Genomic DNA, 13,095 nt, shown 5'->3' with positions numbered 1-13,095 from the left:
CTTTTACTAAAAATGATCTTGAGCTTCAATATTTTTGTTTGCTAATATGATCTCATTCAATATTTTTGTTTGCTAAAAATGATCTTGAACTTTAGAAATGGCAGCTAAAATCTAGCATTTTCAATGGCTACACAAAAATTACTAAATGCCAACTATTTTCCTCAACAAAAAGTGCTAAAATGTATTATTGGTTAATACTTTCATTTATGTTAATCTCTACCACAAAATATAGCACCTTAATAATCAAGAACCGTAGCCCAGCCGTATTTCACGGTAGAATCTTTGATTCTTTGGCATTTCAACCTCATCTCCAACAAAAATATGTAAAATTCACAGGGAGATTCACAACCAAAATTTCAAAAGAGAAGAAACATTTTCTTCTCTTAAATAAAACCACCATAAATATTTTCATCAAAGAAAAGAATTCTATATTTGCCAACCTCAGGTACTCAAATTACACTATTCTTTAAAAATTCATTTTAATTTTGCAATGATAGAGAATTTTTTTTGGTGATAGGTTGGCAAAAAGTGCAATCCATCTTCATCAAGAAAGGAAACATGGGTCCAAGCAAGCTAAGGAAAGCCATTGGGGCGGTGAAGGACCAGACCAGCATCGGCCTAGCCAAGGTCGGCAACAGCGCCTCCCTCTCCGACCTCGACGTGGCCATCGTGAAGGCCACGCGCCACGAGGAGTACCCTCCCGACGAGCGCTACGTCCGCGAGATCCTGAACCTCACGGCCTTCTCCCACATGTTCGTGAACGCGTGCGTGAGCACCATCACGAGGCGCCTGAGCAAGACGAGGAATTGGGTGGTGGCCCTGAAAGCCCTGATGCTCATCCAGCGCCTGCTCTCGGAGGGCGACGCCTCATACGAGCAGGAGATCTTCTTCGCGACAAGGCGCGGGACTCGCCTCCTCAACATGAGTGACTTCAGAGACGCCTCGGCTCGCTCCAACTCGTGGGACTACTCGGCGTTCGTCCGCACCTACGGGCTCTACTTGGACGAGCAGCTCGAGTTTAAGGTGCAGGGCCGCAGAGCGACCCATGGGGGCTATGCGTGCGATGTCCCGGAGGCGGAGCTCGCCACCGCCGCCGCGTGCAACGCCATTGTGCCGAAGGGCACTCCACTCCGTGATATGAAGATTGAGAAGATATTTTATAAGCTCAATCATCTAATGCAACTTCTAGAGAGGTTTTTGTCATGCAAGCCAACAGGTAGGTGCTTAGGGTCACAAACATGTCACTCTAAGATGTTTTTATTGGAACATTTTATGGTAAACACCCTAAATAATGAGACAACATCAGCCATTAATCATTTTATATATGTAGTTTAGACATAGGTCACAATCACTCATTTATTGAATGAATGTAGGTGCTGCAAGAGAGAACAGGGTTGTCAATGTGGCTTTATACCCCATAGTGAAAGAGAGCTTTCTGCTCTGCTACAACATAACAGAGATCATGTCAGTCTTGATTGAACGCTTCATGGACCTAGAAATACCAGAAATGGTGAAAGTCCACGAGATCTTCTCTCGCGTGTCCAAGCAATACGACGACGTGGATGCGTTCTATACGTGGTGTAAGGACGTTGGCATTGCGCGCTCCTCCGAGTATCCCGAAGTTGAGAAGATCTCACAAAAAAGGCTCGACATGATGGATGATTACATTCGTGAAAGGACGATCATGGCCCGTGAGAAGAGACCCGCCAGCCCGGAGCCGGAGCTGGAGCCCGAACCCGTCGAAGAGACAGAGCCCGAAGAGGATATGAATAAGATCAAGGCATTGCCACCACCACCACCACCATTACCGGAAACTAAAGCAAAAGAGAAAGAGGTAGTGGAAGAGAAGAAAACTCAAGAAGAGGGGGATTTGTTGAACTTAGGTGAAAATGCACCTACTACACAAGAGCATAGTGATATGCTAGCATTAGCTCTGTTCGACGGCGGCCTACCCACGGCCGGTCCGGAAAATAAAACGAACCCGTGGGAGGCCTTCAAAGAGTCATCGTCTGGGGATTGGGAGACGGCTTTAGTCCAGACTGCTAGCCACTTGTCGAACCAAACGGTATCGCTTCCCGGAGGATTCGACACAATGATTCTTGATGGTATGTACCAACAAGGTGCACTATCTCAGGCAGTGGCTTCTTCAGGTGTTGTAGCTACCGGAAGTGCTAGTAGTGTTGCTCTAGGGTCAGCAGGGCGGCCGGCCATGCTGGCATTGCCAGCACCACCCTTAGCCGAGGGCGGAACCGCCAGTTCAGAGAATTACGACCCTTTTGCCGCCTCCCTTGCCGTTCCACCACCACCATACGTGCAGATGTCAGAGCTGGAAAAAAAGCAAAGCTTTCTTGTACAAGAGCAACTAATGTGGCAACAATATGCAAAGGATGGGATGCAGGGACCAGCAGCTTTAGCTAAGGCAAACCCGAGTTCATCATACCCGCACAACACGATGACACAATAAGCTACTTGTATAGAAATAATACAGAACAGAAAAAAAACTTTCAAAATAGTTACTTGTGGCCATACTTGATGCAATTGAGGTGTATCTTTACTTTAGATGCTTCACTCAGCCAACACTCCAATTTGCATATTTGGTTTTGAATCTCCTGCAAACACATATGGACTATGTAGGTGAAATATTTCCTCAAATACACATTTTCTGTAAAAATATATTCACATAAAAATACGAGACATCTTATCGGACTATCGATCAATGGTAATGGTACAAGGTTGGTTGACATTCCCTATTTCCCTTGCACCCCCAAATAATGCAAGGTTCTGCCTTAAGCGACCTCTCTCTAGCCTAGCGTTTCTTGATGGACACGCCCAATTGCATCCCCACAGAAACCAACGTCTCAAGGTGTCTTGAACTATTCTCCAGGAGGTCGTCATCTATCTTGATGGTATCCTGCAGAAGAGCATGCTGCAATCTTTAACAAAACTGACAGCAAATGAAACACTTGTTGTGAACTAATTAAAGTATTCTTAGCAATCTAGTAATCATTGACGCAGCTGAGATCTGCAGCCTTAGATATGAACTTACTTTAACCATTTACAAGAAAACTGAAGAAAATATAGACTTACCCACAGAGACATAGCCAATGCCAACATGTATATTTGTTGAATAAAAGAATTTTATGCATGAAATAATAATTAACAGGTACTAGAAATCAGCAACAAATATTCATTATCTAAATAAATAAACTGTAGCACCAACCTTTTCGAAGACACAAATGACTGTACTTCCGCCAAATGAAAAGTATCCAAACTGCATCAATGAATTAAAAGTAGTTTACTGGATATAGTTCAGCCTGATAAAAATATAAAGGAACTTGCGAAGTTGTCAACAATCATGAACCTCGTCTCCTTTATTGACATAGTCACCCTCTTTTTTGGTGAAATTAATGCTGCCAACCATGGTTGCTCCTATAGCAACAAAAGCTACCTGCAGTCAAAGTTATAGTTTCAGGTCTATTACTGACAGTTTTCTGTATGATGCATTATAGGAAACATAAAATGGACATTCAACTGAATACTGAATCAAGAAATCATAAGCAAAATCCAGCAATTCATCATTGTAAAAATGGACTGTTTTGGATAGCAGGATCAAAATCCATGCATATTTATATTTATGTAGATGCTCATGTATATAATGATCTTTCCAGGCTCTAAGAACACCAGTCATTTGAAGGACAAAATTATGATGTTCGTATTAACTATTGGTGCATAAGTGGAAACCTTTAGTAAATAAAAAGTCAATATAAAAAATCCTACGATTTTGAGAAACAATAACAATTGTCCAGACAAACACACTTATCAGTAAAACATAACTGAATAGTGAATCCTGAAGCAAGAACAATATGTTGTCTTTTGCAGAAAGTAGCAATAGAAAATGTTGCGATGACCAAACCTTCCCAAATTCTTTGGTTGATATTGTAGATACAACGCGCTTATTCTCAGTGAACACATTGCAGTACTTGCTGTTCACTGCAATTGGGTTAACCTATAAAAAGGAGAGAACAGAAATGAGGATAGATCAAAATAAGCTGACTGCCACAGGACATGTCTCAGAAGTTCAAGAGTACCGTGTATAAGCATCCAGGTATCTCCACAAACTTTTCAATAGTTCCAGAAACAGGAACATGGAAGCGATGATAGTCCTGCAGTGATTTGGAGGTACTGAATTCAGAAAATAAAAAAAGCTGAGATACTATTTGAGAAAATAAATTATGCTCCACGTCAAGGTTTTACCAGCTGCACCAGATGTATAAAGGAACCTTAATTGCACTCGAGATATTTACATAATTTTACCTGTGGTGCCAAGCGGAATATAACTAAACTTCCACCACTGAAGGCATCAGAGCACACTTCAGTCCCTAAAAGGCCTTGTACAGAAAATTTCCGACCCTAGCATGACAACAGAGCTTCGGAATCAGACTATATAGCCCTTCTGCGCAGTGTTGCTAACTGTTGCAGACTATAGTTGTTTAAAAAAACATAATATGCTTCCAAAAGGTCGAGAGCTAAAAATATAAAATTTGGCAAAAAGCTTTAAAACTAGTCACTTTTATTATTATTTTCACTTACAGAAACTTTACCAATCACTTTTTATATATGAATAGACCCACAGACGTTTACAAAAACTGCCATTTGGTGAATTATAGCAAATACCCATCCATACCTTAATCCAAAATCTCGTAGAATCTTCAGCAGTTTCAAATGCCATCAACCGACAATCAGCAGCACATACTGCAACATCATCACATCCAGCATTGGTGATTGGCCTCGCACCAGGTTTTAACTCTCTTATAAAGAATTCATTGAATGTCTGCAACAGTGAAAAGTTCATTTATGAATAGAAGACTCGGAAAAGCAGAATAGAAAGGAAAGGACACAAAGAATAAAAAAATAATTTGTGAGCTTTCAACTAATGCGATGAAAAGGAATGCAATCTATTGCCATAAAAGTGCATACAATGGGGCAATGCTTATAGAATGCAAACTTAATTGTTAAATTTCTAGGTACAACATAAAATATTTTACGGAATTTTGATGTTGATGGTTGGCTTGCTTTCATAACAATACGTTTATACTTAGATGACGATACATAGACCACACACTTTCAACAGGTTTCTTGAAATGGGTGAGGAACTGGGAATGTGCTGATTCAACAATATGAAGAGCTCTCATCGAAGATTTAAAACATAAAAGCATGTTAAAGCTAATACTCCTAGAAAACAAAGATAATAAGTTAAGAGTTTCTCTGTGATACATGTTTGGATGCTACTAAAAAATTTCCAGTACTATAGTTGATTAGATATGAAAAAGTCATCTTCATAAGGAGATTCTAGGTTTCCTTAAGTAACAGAATAGGTAGTATTGACAACGATTAGTATTTCTGAAAAGCAACCTGTCAGTCAATTTACAGAATCAAATTCCATCAGATAAGAACCCAATGTAATAACTTTAAACCAATGTAATAACTTTAAATCTAAAGCAAAGGAAACATGTGGGGACAATGGATTCTCCTCTCTTCCTTTTCTTTATAGGCGGGGAGGGAGTGGTAAGGGGGTCAAGCAGTGACTTTGGCCTGTGAGTTTTCCTTTCTATACTGAATTGGACAATTAAAAAAGAATCTGAAGGCAACAACCTTGATAATTAAAATATGAAAAATTCGAGATCTCATAGTTATGAGGGTTTAATTAATTTTCATTTTGATACACAGCACTATTATAAAAGTGTCTATTTCGAAGGATAGTTTAGTAATTTAATATACACATGTATAGAGGTTTTGTTTATTTTTTAGCCTTTTTGCATTTAAAATTCTTCAAAATTATGACAAATATCTATTCATGATATATATTTACAAATATTGTTTAAATTCATAAAGTATCTGACACATAATATGTTGCCAGTCATAAGAAAATTATAGGTCTTATTAATCATAATACTTTTACCTATTCAGAAGCCGGATCTTTCATCTTTCAGTTATTTAACATTTGCTTAATTGATTATTCACAGATTACTGGTCAAAGAGCAGCTGTCAGTTTTGTTATGGACAATTTTTTCAAATCATTATACTATTATTTCATAGGAAAATATATATCAGTTCAGGGAAAATGATAAATGTCAATTTAATGTACTTTTCAGTCTTACTACAGTAATTCTGCAGAAGAAGCACCATGAAGAGTGGAATACATGACAAATTTAAAACCCTTACCCACCTTAAACTGCTCTAAAGGATATTTGATTTCAGACAAGTTTAATTGATCCTGCAACATAATCAACAATTGCAATCAGGGAGCTCCCAAATAAGCTAATCGAATAAAATATAAACACAATTAAAGTAAGTAACTATAATTGCAAAGATAAGTGGCAAGAAGAATTATATGGCACAGAGCAGCAGTCATGCATATCTATTGACATATGGTGCAGTGCTTTAGGCAAAAGAATAACATGCCTTAAACAAAGAAATAAACTTTTCAATATCCTTAGCAGATTCGGGTGAATCCATTTTCCTGCCCTGCTTTTCGGAGATGCTCTGCAGGAGTTCCTTCGCCCCTGCATCCGTATAGCAGTAATTTAATATAAGCGAACTTGTGAATTAAGCATGATAGAAAAGTATCATTGACATATTTACATGTATCTAACTAGCCCCAAATTGATGAAGTTAACAAAGATCCAAGAAAGATCTAAATGCATGAAGGTGTATGTGGGTGTACGTGTGGGTGTGGGGCATAAAGAGAGAGAGAGTGATGATATAATGTTACAGAAAATACTTGATTGAGACTTATCAGAAGAAATCAATTAAAATGTAACCTTTGTCCATGAGTCCAAGCCCAACTTTAGATTGATATATGGCTCTCATAGATAGCACAATCTTGCCATCAATTGTTTCCTCCACTAATCTTTTCGTTCGCCTATCAAAAACCTGTAATAAAAAACAGTATCTTGTCAATTTAAGAATGCATCCCAATACATTGACAATATAGAATATTCTACTACAAATAGTTTCTAACAAATATAGCAGAAAGACCCCTCTATTCTGCATGCATTATTATGTTACTCTAAAATTCTGACCGAGCATAACAACTTATTACAGTGTTTGGACTATAATAGAAGTAAAAGATTGCCTAGAGGCTCAAATTTAAAAAATTAAAGGAAGAAATAAACATACAACAACAACAATAATCGAAACACATTAATTAATATTTATTCAGGTACACACAGATGTGGGTTACCAGGATATGTGAAGCACTTGACCCAGACCTCAATCCAACTTCATAAGATGAATAATGAGCCCATTCACTTACTTTGAACATCCATCTGTGCAGAGAACATTGATATTACAAAAGTAATCTATTATAGTAATCGTCAGTGTTATTGATATAAATAGGAGAGAAACAACTGCGTTCTGAACTCAACTAAATAATGAATTATTTCATACCAAAACAGAATTCAAACAGTTCGTATAAGTGGATAAGATGAAAGTGAATTACATTTGATATCTCACATTTGACTAATAGATAAAACAAATTATGGGAAAAGTTATACTGAAATTTTACGGTTTATATATTTGAAATTGGATCTGAATCCCTCTTTAAATATTTTTTTGTACTTGTATCATATACCCATAAAAGAATGTAAAGGTGAATATTAGCTAGAAATGAGAGAAGCTATGACTGGCAGGTCCTTACCCATTTGAAGCCTGCTTGTCAGTCAAGAATCCTCCGGACATAATCTGATTTCCAGTTCCTTCATCGAAACAAAGGGTCAAATGAATCATAGCATTCAACTTATCTGAGATGTGAAGAGTTTCTCCACAGACAGGACAACAATTGATAAGCGGATCCCTGCATAAAGGATTTTCAAGCAAAAAAAGGCCATCGTGAGAAGTTCTGAAAGTAATGAAACCATCATAGTTGATTCTAGCAATCAATAGTATCATGAAGAAAAGTTAAAGAACATATAGAAGAAACTGGGTCCAGTGCAGTAGCACATCGTCACCTAGAAGGTTATAGCAGCCAAGGTACTTAAACATGCGTAACATTCAACAATACACTGCTTTTTCTAGTTTTAGGAGGCATGACTTAATCGATCTAAGAAGGCCAAAGCCGAAAACACCTAATAGTCAAGAAGAATAGAAACAAGCTAATATATGACTGCTCTTTCCCAAAAGAACTTATATCAAGAACCTACTTTTCTTGCTGAACAGCTAAAAGCATAGCCAACTCATCTATGCTGACAACTCCATCCCCATTCTCGTCAGCAGCTTTGAAAAGTTCCTCTTTCTGATACAAGATGAAACAGAGAGATAAGATAATAGATTATGAAATATGGTGATAAGAATCTCATTTGTGCAGGACTTCGTTTTGAAGTCTTGCATGTGTGGTAAACCAATTAAAAATTATTGGAAGTGAGATTTTAACACAGGATATGTCATTTGACCAGGCCAAAGTACCATGTAACGTGGCCACCTCAAATAGGTTATGATCTCGAACATGGTGTACAATATTCAGCAACAAATGTTACCTACTAATAGAATGAGAAATGAAAATGACTATTCATAAACAAACCTTTGTAGCAGCCAGTTGATTGCCAAATGCATCTATTAGGTTTGAGAATTCATCATATGAAAGATTTCCACTTTCATCATAATCCTGTTTAATCAAACAAGGGACAGATGTAACTGTTTTATTCCATAAAGGAAAGATGTAATTGTATCATATTGCCTCACAAAGAAAAGAATGCTCAAATATTGTTGATATGCTCACGTGTTTATCCTAATAAGTACTCCCTCGGTTCCATAGTAATAGAGGCGTTTCATTTTGAGCTCTCGTTTTGAAAAATGGATAATAAATAGTTAAAGTGGAGAGAGAGTTTGTAAAAGAGAGAATAATGTAGTTAAGAGTCTTATCTACAATATTCTCTTTATTATTTTACTATTTATCCACTTTAACTATTTATTATTATTTTTTCAAAATGAGTGCTCAAAACGAAACGCCTCCTATTACTGTGGAACGGAGGGAGTAATATCCTAGCATCTTCATAATTTAAAAATGGAAATCAAACTCCAGTGTTTTGATTATAACATCACAAGAATGTCTGCCAATCACTATTTGACCTTGTCCAAGGTTGACAAATTTCAATTTGTTACATTACACTCCCACATAGTCAGAGGTAATAAAGCTAAGTAATCTTTAGACTCATCATCAACTAACAAAATGCAGACAGGGACAATAAATATTTGAGTTAGACAGTTAGACCAGTAAAACTAGTTACTAGGATAGCTGCAGTTTGTCAAGTGTCAACCCCTCAGATGACTCAAGGAGGAGTAAAATAAGCTATTAATGCAAGTGGGAGAATTTCCTTTAAATTTAATGTTTCTAATTCTTACTTAGAAATCCTATCATCAAATATGACTTTTTATAGTTGGGTTTTTTTACATTTCTAACCCTTTTTCTTTCCGATGCACTTGTCCATCAGACCTAGGGCATGGGCTTTGTTTATATGGTGTTTGGCTAAACTTATATACTATAAGCTGTTATCCTATAAGTTATTTCTAAAGATGGTATATATTCCTTTTTAAGAAAAAGTCATAAAAGTATTTGATAAAACAAGATTAAAAAGGATTTAAGATGTAAACAAGCGTAACTTCCTAATTGACACCATTCAATTATAAAGAATCCACCAATATAAGATCTTTTTTACACTAGTATAGTTTATAGGCCATAGCATCCTAAAGGATTTATCAGCTCAGGAACAGGAACAGAAACAGAAACAGATTCAGAAAAAAAATCAAGAACATCAAACAATTTTAAGGAGCTTGTGAGTTCTTAACATCCAATAACATATTTCAAAGTGCTTATAAGCAAAGCAAAACATTACTTGATGCACCCATTATAAAATACCCTTTTACAAAGGAGACTAGTAATCAAGAACAACACAATAAGAACTGAAAGGAACAATAGCAAAATAGATTCATTCCTCCAAAATAATTGCTTAGCAAGATCCATATGGTATCAACTGTACTCCAGAAAAAAAATTAACAAAAATTATTTGTACTACAGCAACAACAAAAAATTATGAAACGTGCAAAGTTAACACATACCACAACAGACAAAATCCGCCGCACAAAACTCTTTTCTGTTTCCATTGGGTCCTACAAATGTCACAACCATAAGTTCAAGGCACTTACAAATTTATTTGCATATGGCCTAATTGAAGTGGAAAATTAACTGCACCTCAATGGAACATGACAATCTTATTTTGCCAACAATTCCTCCAGCAGAAGTTGGATCTAATAGGTCATATACATCTATATCGGAATCTGAATCCTACATAACAGTTAATGAGGATTAAAATGAGAAAAAATATGGAGAAGGGGTGAAAAAGGCACATCCTTTCAAAATAAACAAAGTATTCACGGTTTTCTATCAGCAAATAAATCAAGAAGAAGCTTAGAGCTGTTGAAAGTATAATCATTTGGTTAATTTAATCCTCTCACAACCATAATAAAGTGTAAAGGATGCCAAGCAATAAATCAAGTTGGTAATAAAAATAAAAATTGCTATGCTTGTTATAAATGTATAGGCATACTGAGCTTCAAACAAACCTAAAATACAGATATACACATTGTGAGAACAAAGAATCATTTCCATTCTTTTGATCCCAGAGATATTGGTTAATGAGGAATGCATAGCACCTTGGTTCAAGTCCCATGGGGGCAAAAATTTCACTTTATTGGTGTAGTTAATTTCATTGCGAATGCAATAACTTTTATACATCGTTCTCAAGAAAAATACAGTTTCCACTGTAACACCCATATATAGGTAAATGCATCCCACCCATTAAATTAAGCAAGCTAACTATCATCCACAAGCACCTATATATGTAGTTTAATAAATTATTCAGTTCAACTAACATGTCCTCATACAAAATCATAGACAGGAACAGTCTAAGACTAGTGTAACTTACCCGAGTAAGGAAATCATACAGATCAATCTCACAGTAACCAATAAGATTGTTCTTCGACAATCTATTAGTCTGCAATGGTATTTAGAAGAGAATGATATTCAGTTGGCTTACTGGCCCATTAAGATAGAGCATCAAGGTATCAAAGTGATTATTTGAAAGATACCATCAATTGTTTAAAATATAAGGCATGAACAGAGAGAGCTTGTTAATGAAATATTTTCCTGATTGAAACAAAATTCGTGAAATGGACATCACAACAGCATTTCATACAAACCTCAAACACAGAGATTCTTGCAACACGCGCCCCATTTCTTTCCAAAAGAAGCTTTTTCTCCTGTAGAGTACATAGTGATGATTCATCTTAAGCAAATGTTACAATGAAACCAAACGGAAACCTACAATCAGGGGAGGAACGAGGATTTTGTGTGGGTGGGGTGGGGGGTTACGTAAAACAAAACTACCATCTGAGAGAATTTTAGCCACAATACCACATCATCCCCAACAAAACAATTAGTTCTTGATTGAGTACAATGACGCATTATATAAACGGTTTGATTGAAAAGACAACATATTTTTTTTCTGACAGTAGATTCATGTGTCAACAAGATAATAAGTTAGCAAATACTCACAGAGTTCCAGACAGGCTGATCAGTTCTGTTCAAAAGAAACAAGAAAACAATCAATACATGTAAATGTTCAGGAACAGTAAAACTTATCTCAGAAGCAATGAAAGAAGTTATAATCTTATACAAGGAGGATTCAAGTGTGGAAAGGGAGTTGGAACTATTGAAGAAGGCCATGATAGCATTTTATAAAATGAGAAGTGTGGTCGAAATTGTTGAAAACTAGTTACAGCTCTTACTAAGTTGACGATACTGTTCAGCAATAGCCCTTACTAAGTTCACGATACTGGTGACCAAATTGCTGAGTAAGAAGTGCGGAACTTAAAATTGCATAAAGAAAAGTAGAACAAAGAACCTTAGCTGCAAAAAGATGAGTTTAAAGAAGAAGGAGAAGAAAATGTCACATTAGAAAATTAGCTCAATGGAGCTCCTACCACCATTTTTGCTGTGCTTATACTTGTTCATGAATTTTTAACATGATTTTCTAACTAATCATACCATAGATTGCACTCATGATTTTGAAGAGGTAAAATCAGTGATTTGAGAAGCAAAAAAGAGAGAGAGAGAAATGAATTAACTGATCAGAGATGGCAGTTCGGAAGGTCTGCTCGCCGAGAGAAACGCATGCCAGCCATTTATCCTTGATCCTCATCTCCGCCTTCAAACAACCAACCGCCATTATCAAATTAACGAAAAATTACAAATAAAATTGAATAGAACGCGGCATACGCCGATGAGGCAGAGGAGGGCGATGCCGGCGAAGTCCTCCTCCTTGAGCAATTTCTTCAGCTGCGAGGCAGAACCGGAGGCGCGGTGGAGGCGGCGGAAATGGGGGCGGCGGCGGTTGAGGCGCTGCCGGAGGCGCTGAACTCTGGAAGTTGTGGAGCCGGAGGAATCCGCTGAGTCGTCCTGAGCTTCGTCTCTGGAGCTTCCATGGCCCATCCTCGATTACAGAGCTGCTGAGAAAAGCGATCGAAAAGGAATTGGGGGTTTTTTTCTGTAGAAACTACGAGTGTTCCCAAAAAGGAAGAAGAAAGGCGATGAATAGAGAGCATTGACTTGCTGGAAAACAAGGCGCATATTCTAGAGAGAGAGTGTGTGAGTGGGTCCCACCAAATATCCTACTTATCGATAATACACTGGTCAAATAGATACCTCAAAATTAGGTATGGACATTTTCGTTACGATATTAGAGCATCCGCAGCGGTAGCTTATTTTTCATCCGTCCGTGCCAGCGGCAAGGACGAGCTTATCCGCCGCTGTGAGCTGTCCGTTCGTGCCAGTAATACGGCGCTGCTCTTAGCTAAGAGCACGTCCGTACCGCTGAGCAGCCCTACGTGGCACGTCACGGCTTAGCCGTGGCAAAATCGATTTTTCTTTTTTTTTTTAAAAAAAAGAATTCATAAATAATTCAAAATAATACCAAAAATTAAAAAAAATATATATTTTTGGATTCCCAAAAAATAGAGGCGTTTAGGATATGAATTATGTAA

The 13,095-nt window shown here is 37.2% G+C and overlaps 2 protein-coding genes across 3 annotated transcripts; one reads left to right on the top strand and one right to left on the bottom strand.

The window, feature by feature from the left end:
* The first annotated feature begins 334 nt into the window (after positions 1–334).
* LOC125220129 (putative clathrin assembly protein At1g03050) lies at positions 335–2,559 on the top strand. Its single transcript, XM_048122266.2, has 3 exons — positions 335–445; positions 518–1,216; positions 1,374–2,559. Exons 2-3 carry the CDS (start codon positions 559–561, stop codon positions 2,462–2,464), a joined length of 1,749 nt encoding a protein of 582 aa, XP_047978223.2. The 5' UTR covers positions 335–445; positions 518–558; the 3' UTR covers positions 2,465–2,559.
* Positions 2,530–12,665, bottom strand: LOC125220128 (phosphatidylserine decarboxylase proenzyme 2-like). Of its 2 annotated transcripts, XR_007176298.2 has the most exons (22): positions 12,332–12,665; positions 12,181–12,260; positions 11,609–11,633; positions 11,254–11,313; positions 10,980–11,048; positions 10,247–10,339; positions 10,114–10,164; positions 8,579–8,662; positions 8,202–8,293; positions 7,700–7,855; positions 7,244–7,328; positions 6,822–6,933; positions 6,463–6,563; positions 6,227–6,274; positions 4,685–4,831; positions 4,315–4,410; positions 4,089–4,163; positions 3,914–4,006; positions 3,362–3,448; positions 3,221–3,271; positions 2,696–2,911; positions 2,530–2,609 (listed from the first exon to the last, which is right to left on the bottom strand). XR_007176298.2 is itself a non-coding variant. In XM_048122265.2 (21 exons), exons 1-21 carry the CDS (start codon positions 12,542–12,544, stop codon positions 2,807–2,809), a joined length of 1,923 nt encoding a protein of 640 aa, XP_047978222.2. In that variant the 5' UTR covers positions 12,545–12,665; the 3' UTR covers positions 2,632–2,806. The 2 variants fall into 2 exon arrangements, 1 of the variants encoding a protein (XP_047978222.2); XM_048122265.2 differs by lacking the exon at positions 2,530–2,609 and having other exon boundaries at positions 2,632–2,911.
* Between the last annotated feature and the right edge of the window lie 430 nt (positions 12,666–13,095).

The sequence above is a fragment of the Salvia hispanica genome, chromosome 1 (assembly GCF_029641045.1).
Source record: "Salvia hispanica isolate PSC_SH4W2 chromosome 1, Shi_PSC_v1, whole genome shotgun sequence".
Lineage (NCBI taxonomy): Eukaryota > Viridiplantae > Streptophyta > Magnoliopsida > Lamiales > Lamiaceae > Salvia > Salvia hispanica.
Note: the sequence above shows the minus strand (reverse complement) of the source record. Positions and strands in the feature narration are given on the sequence as shown.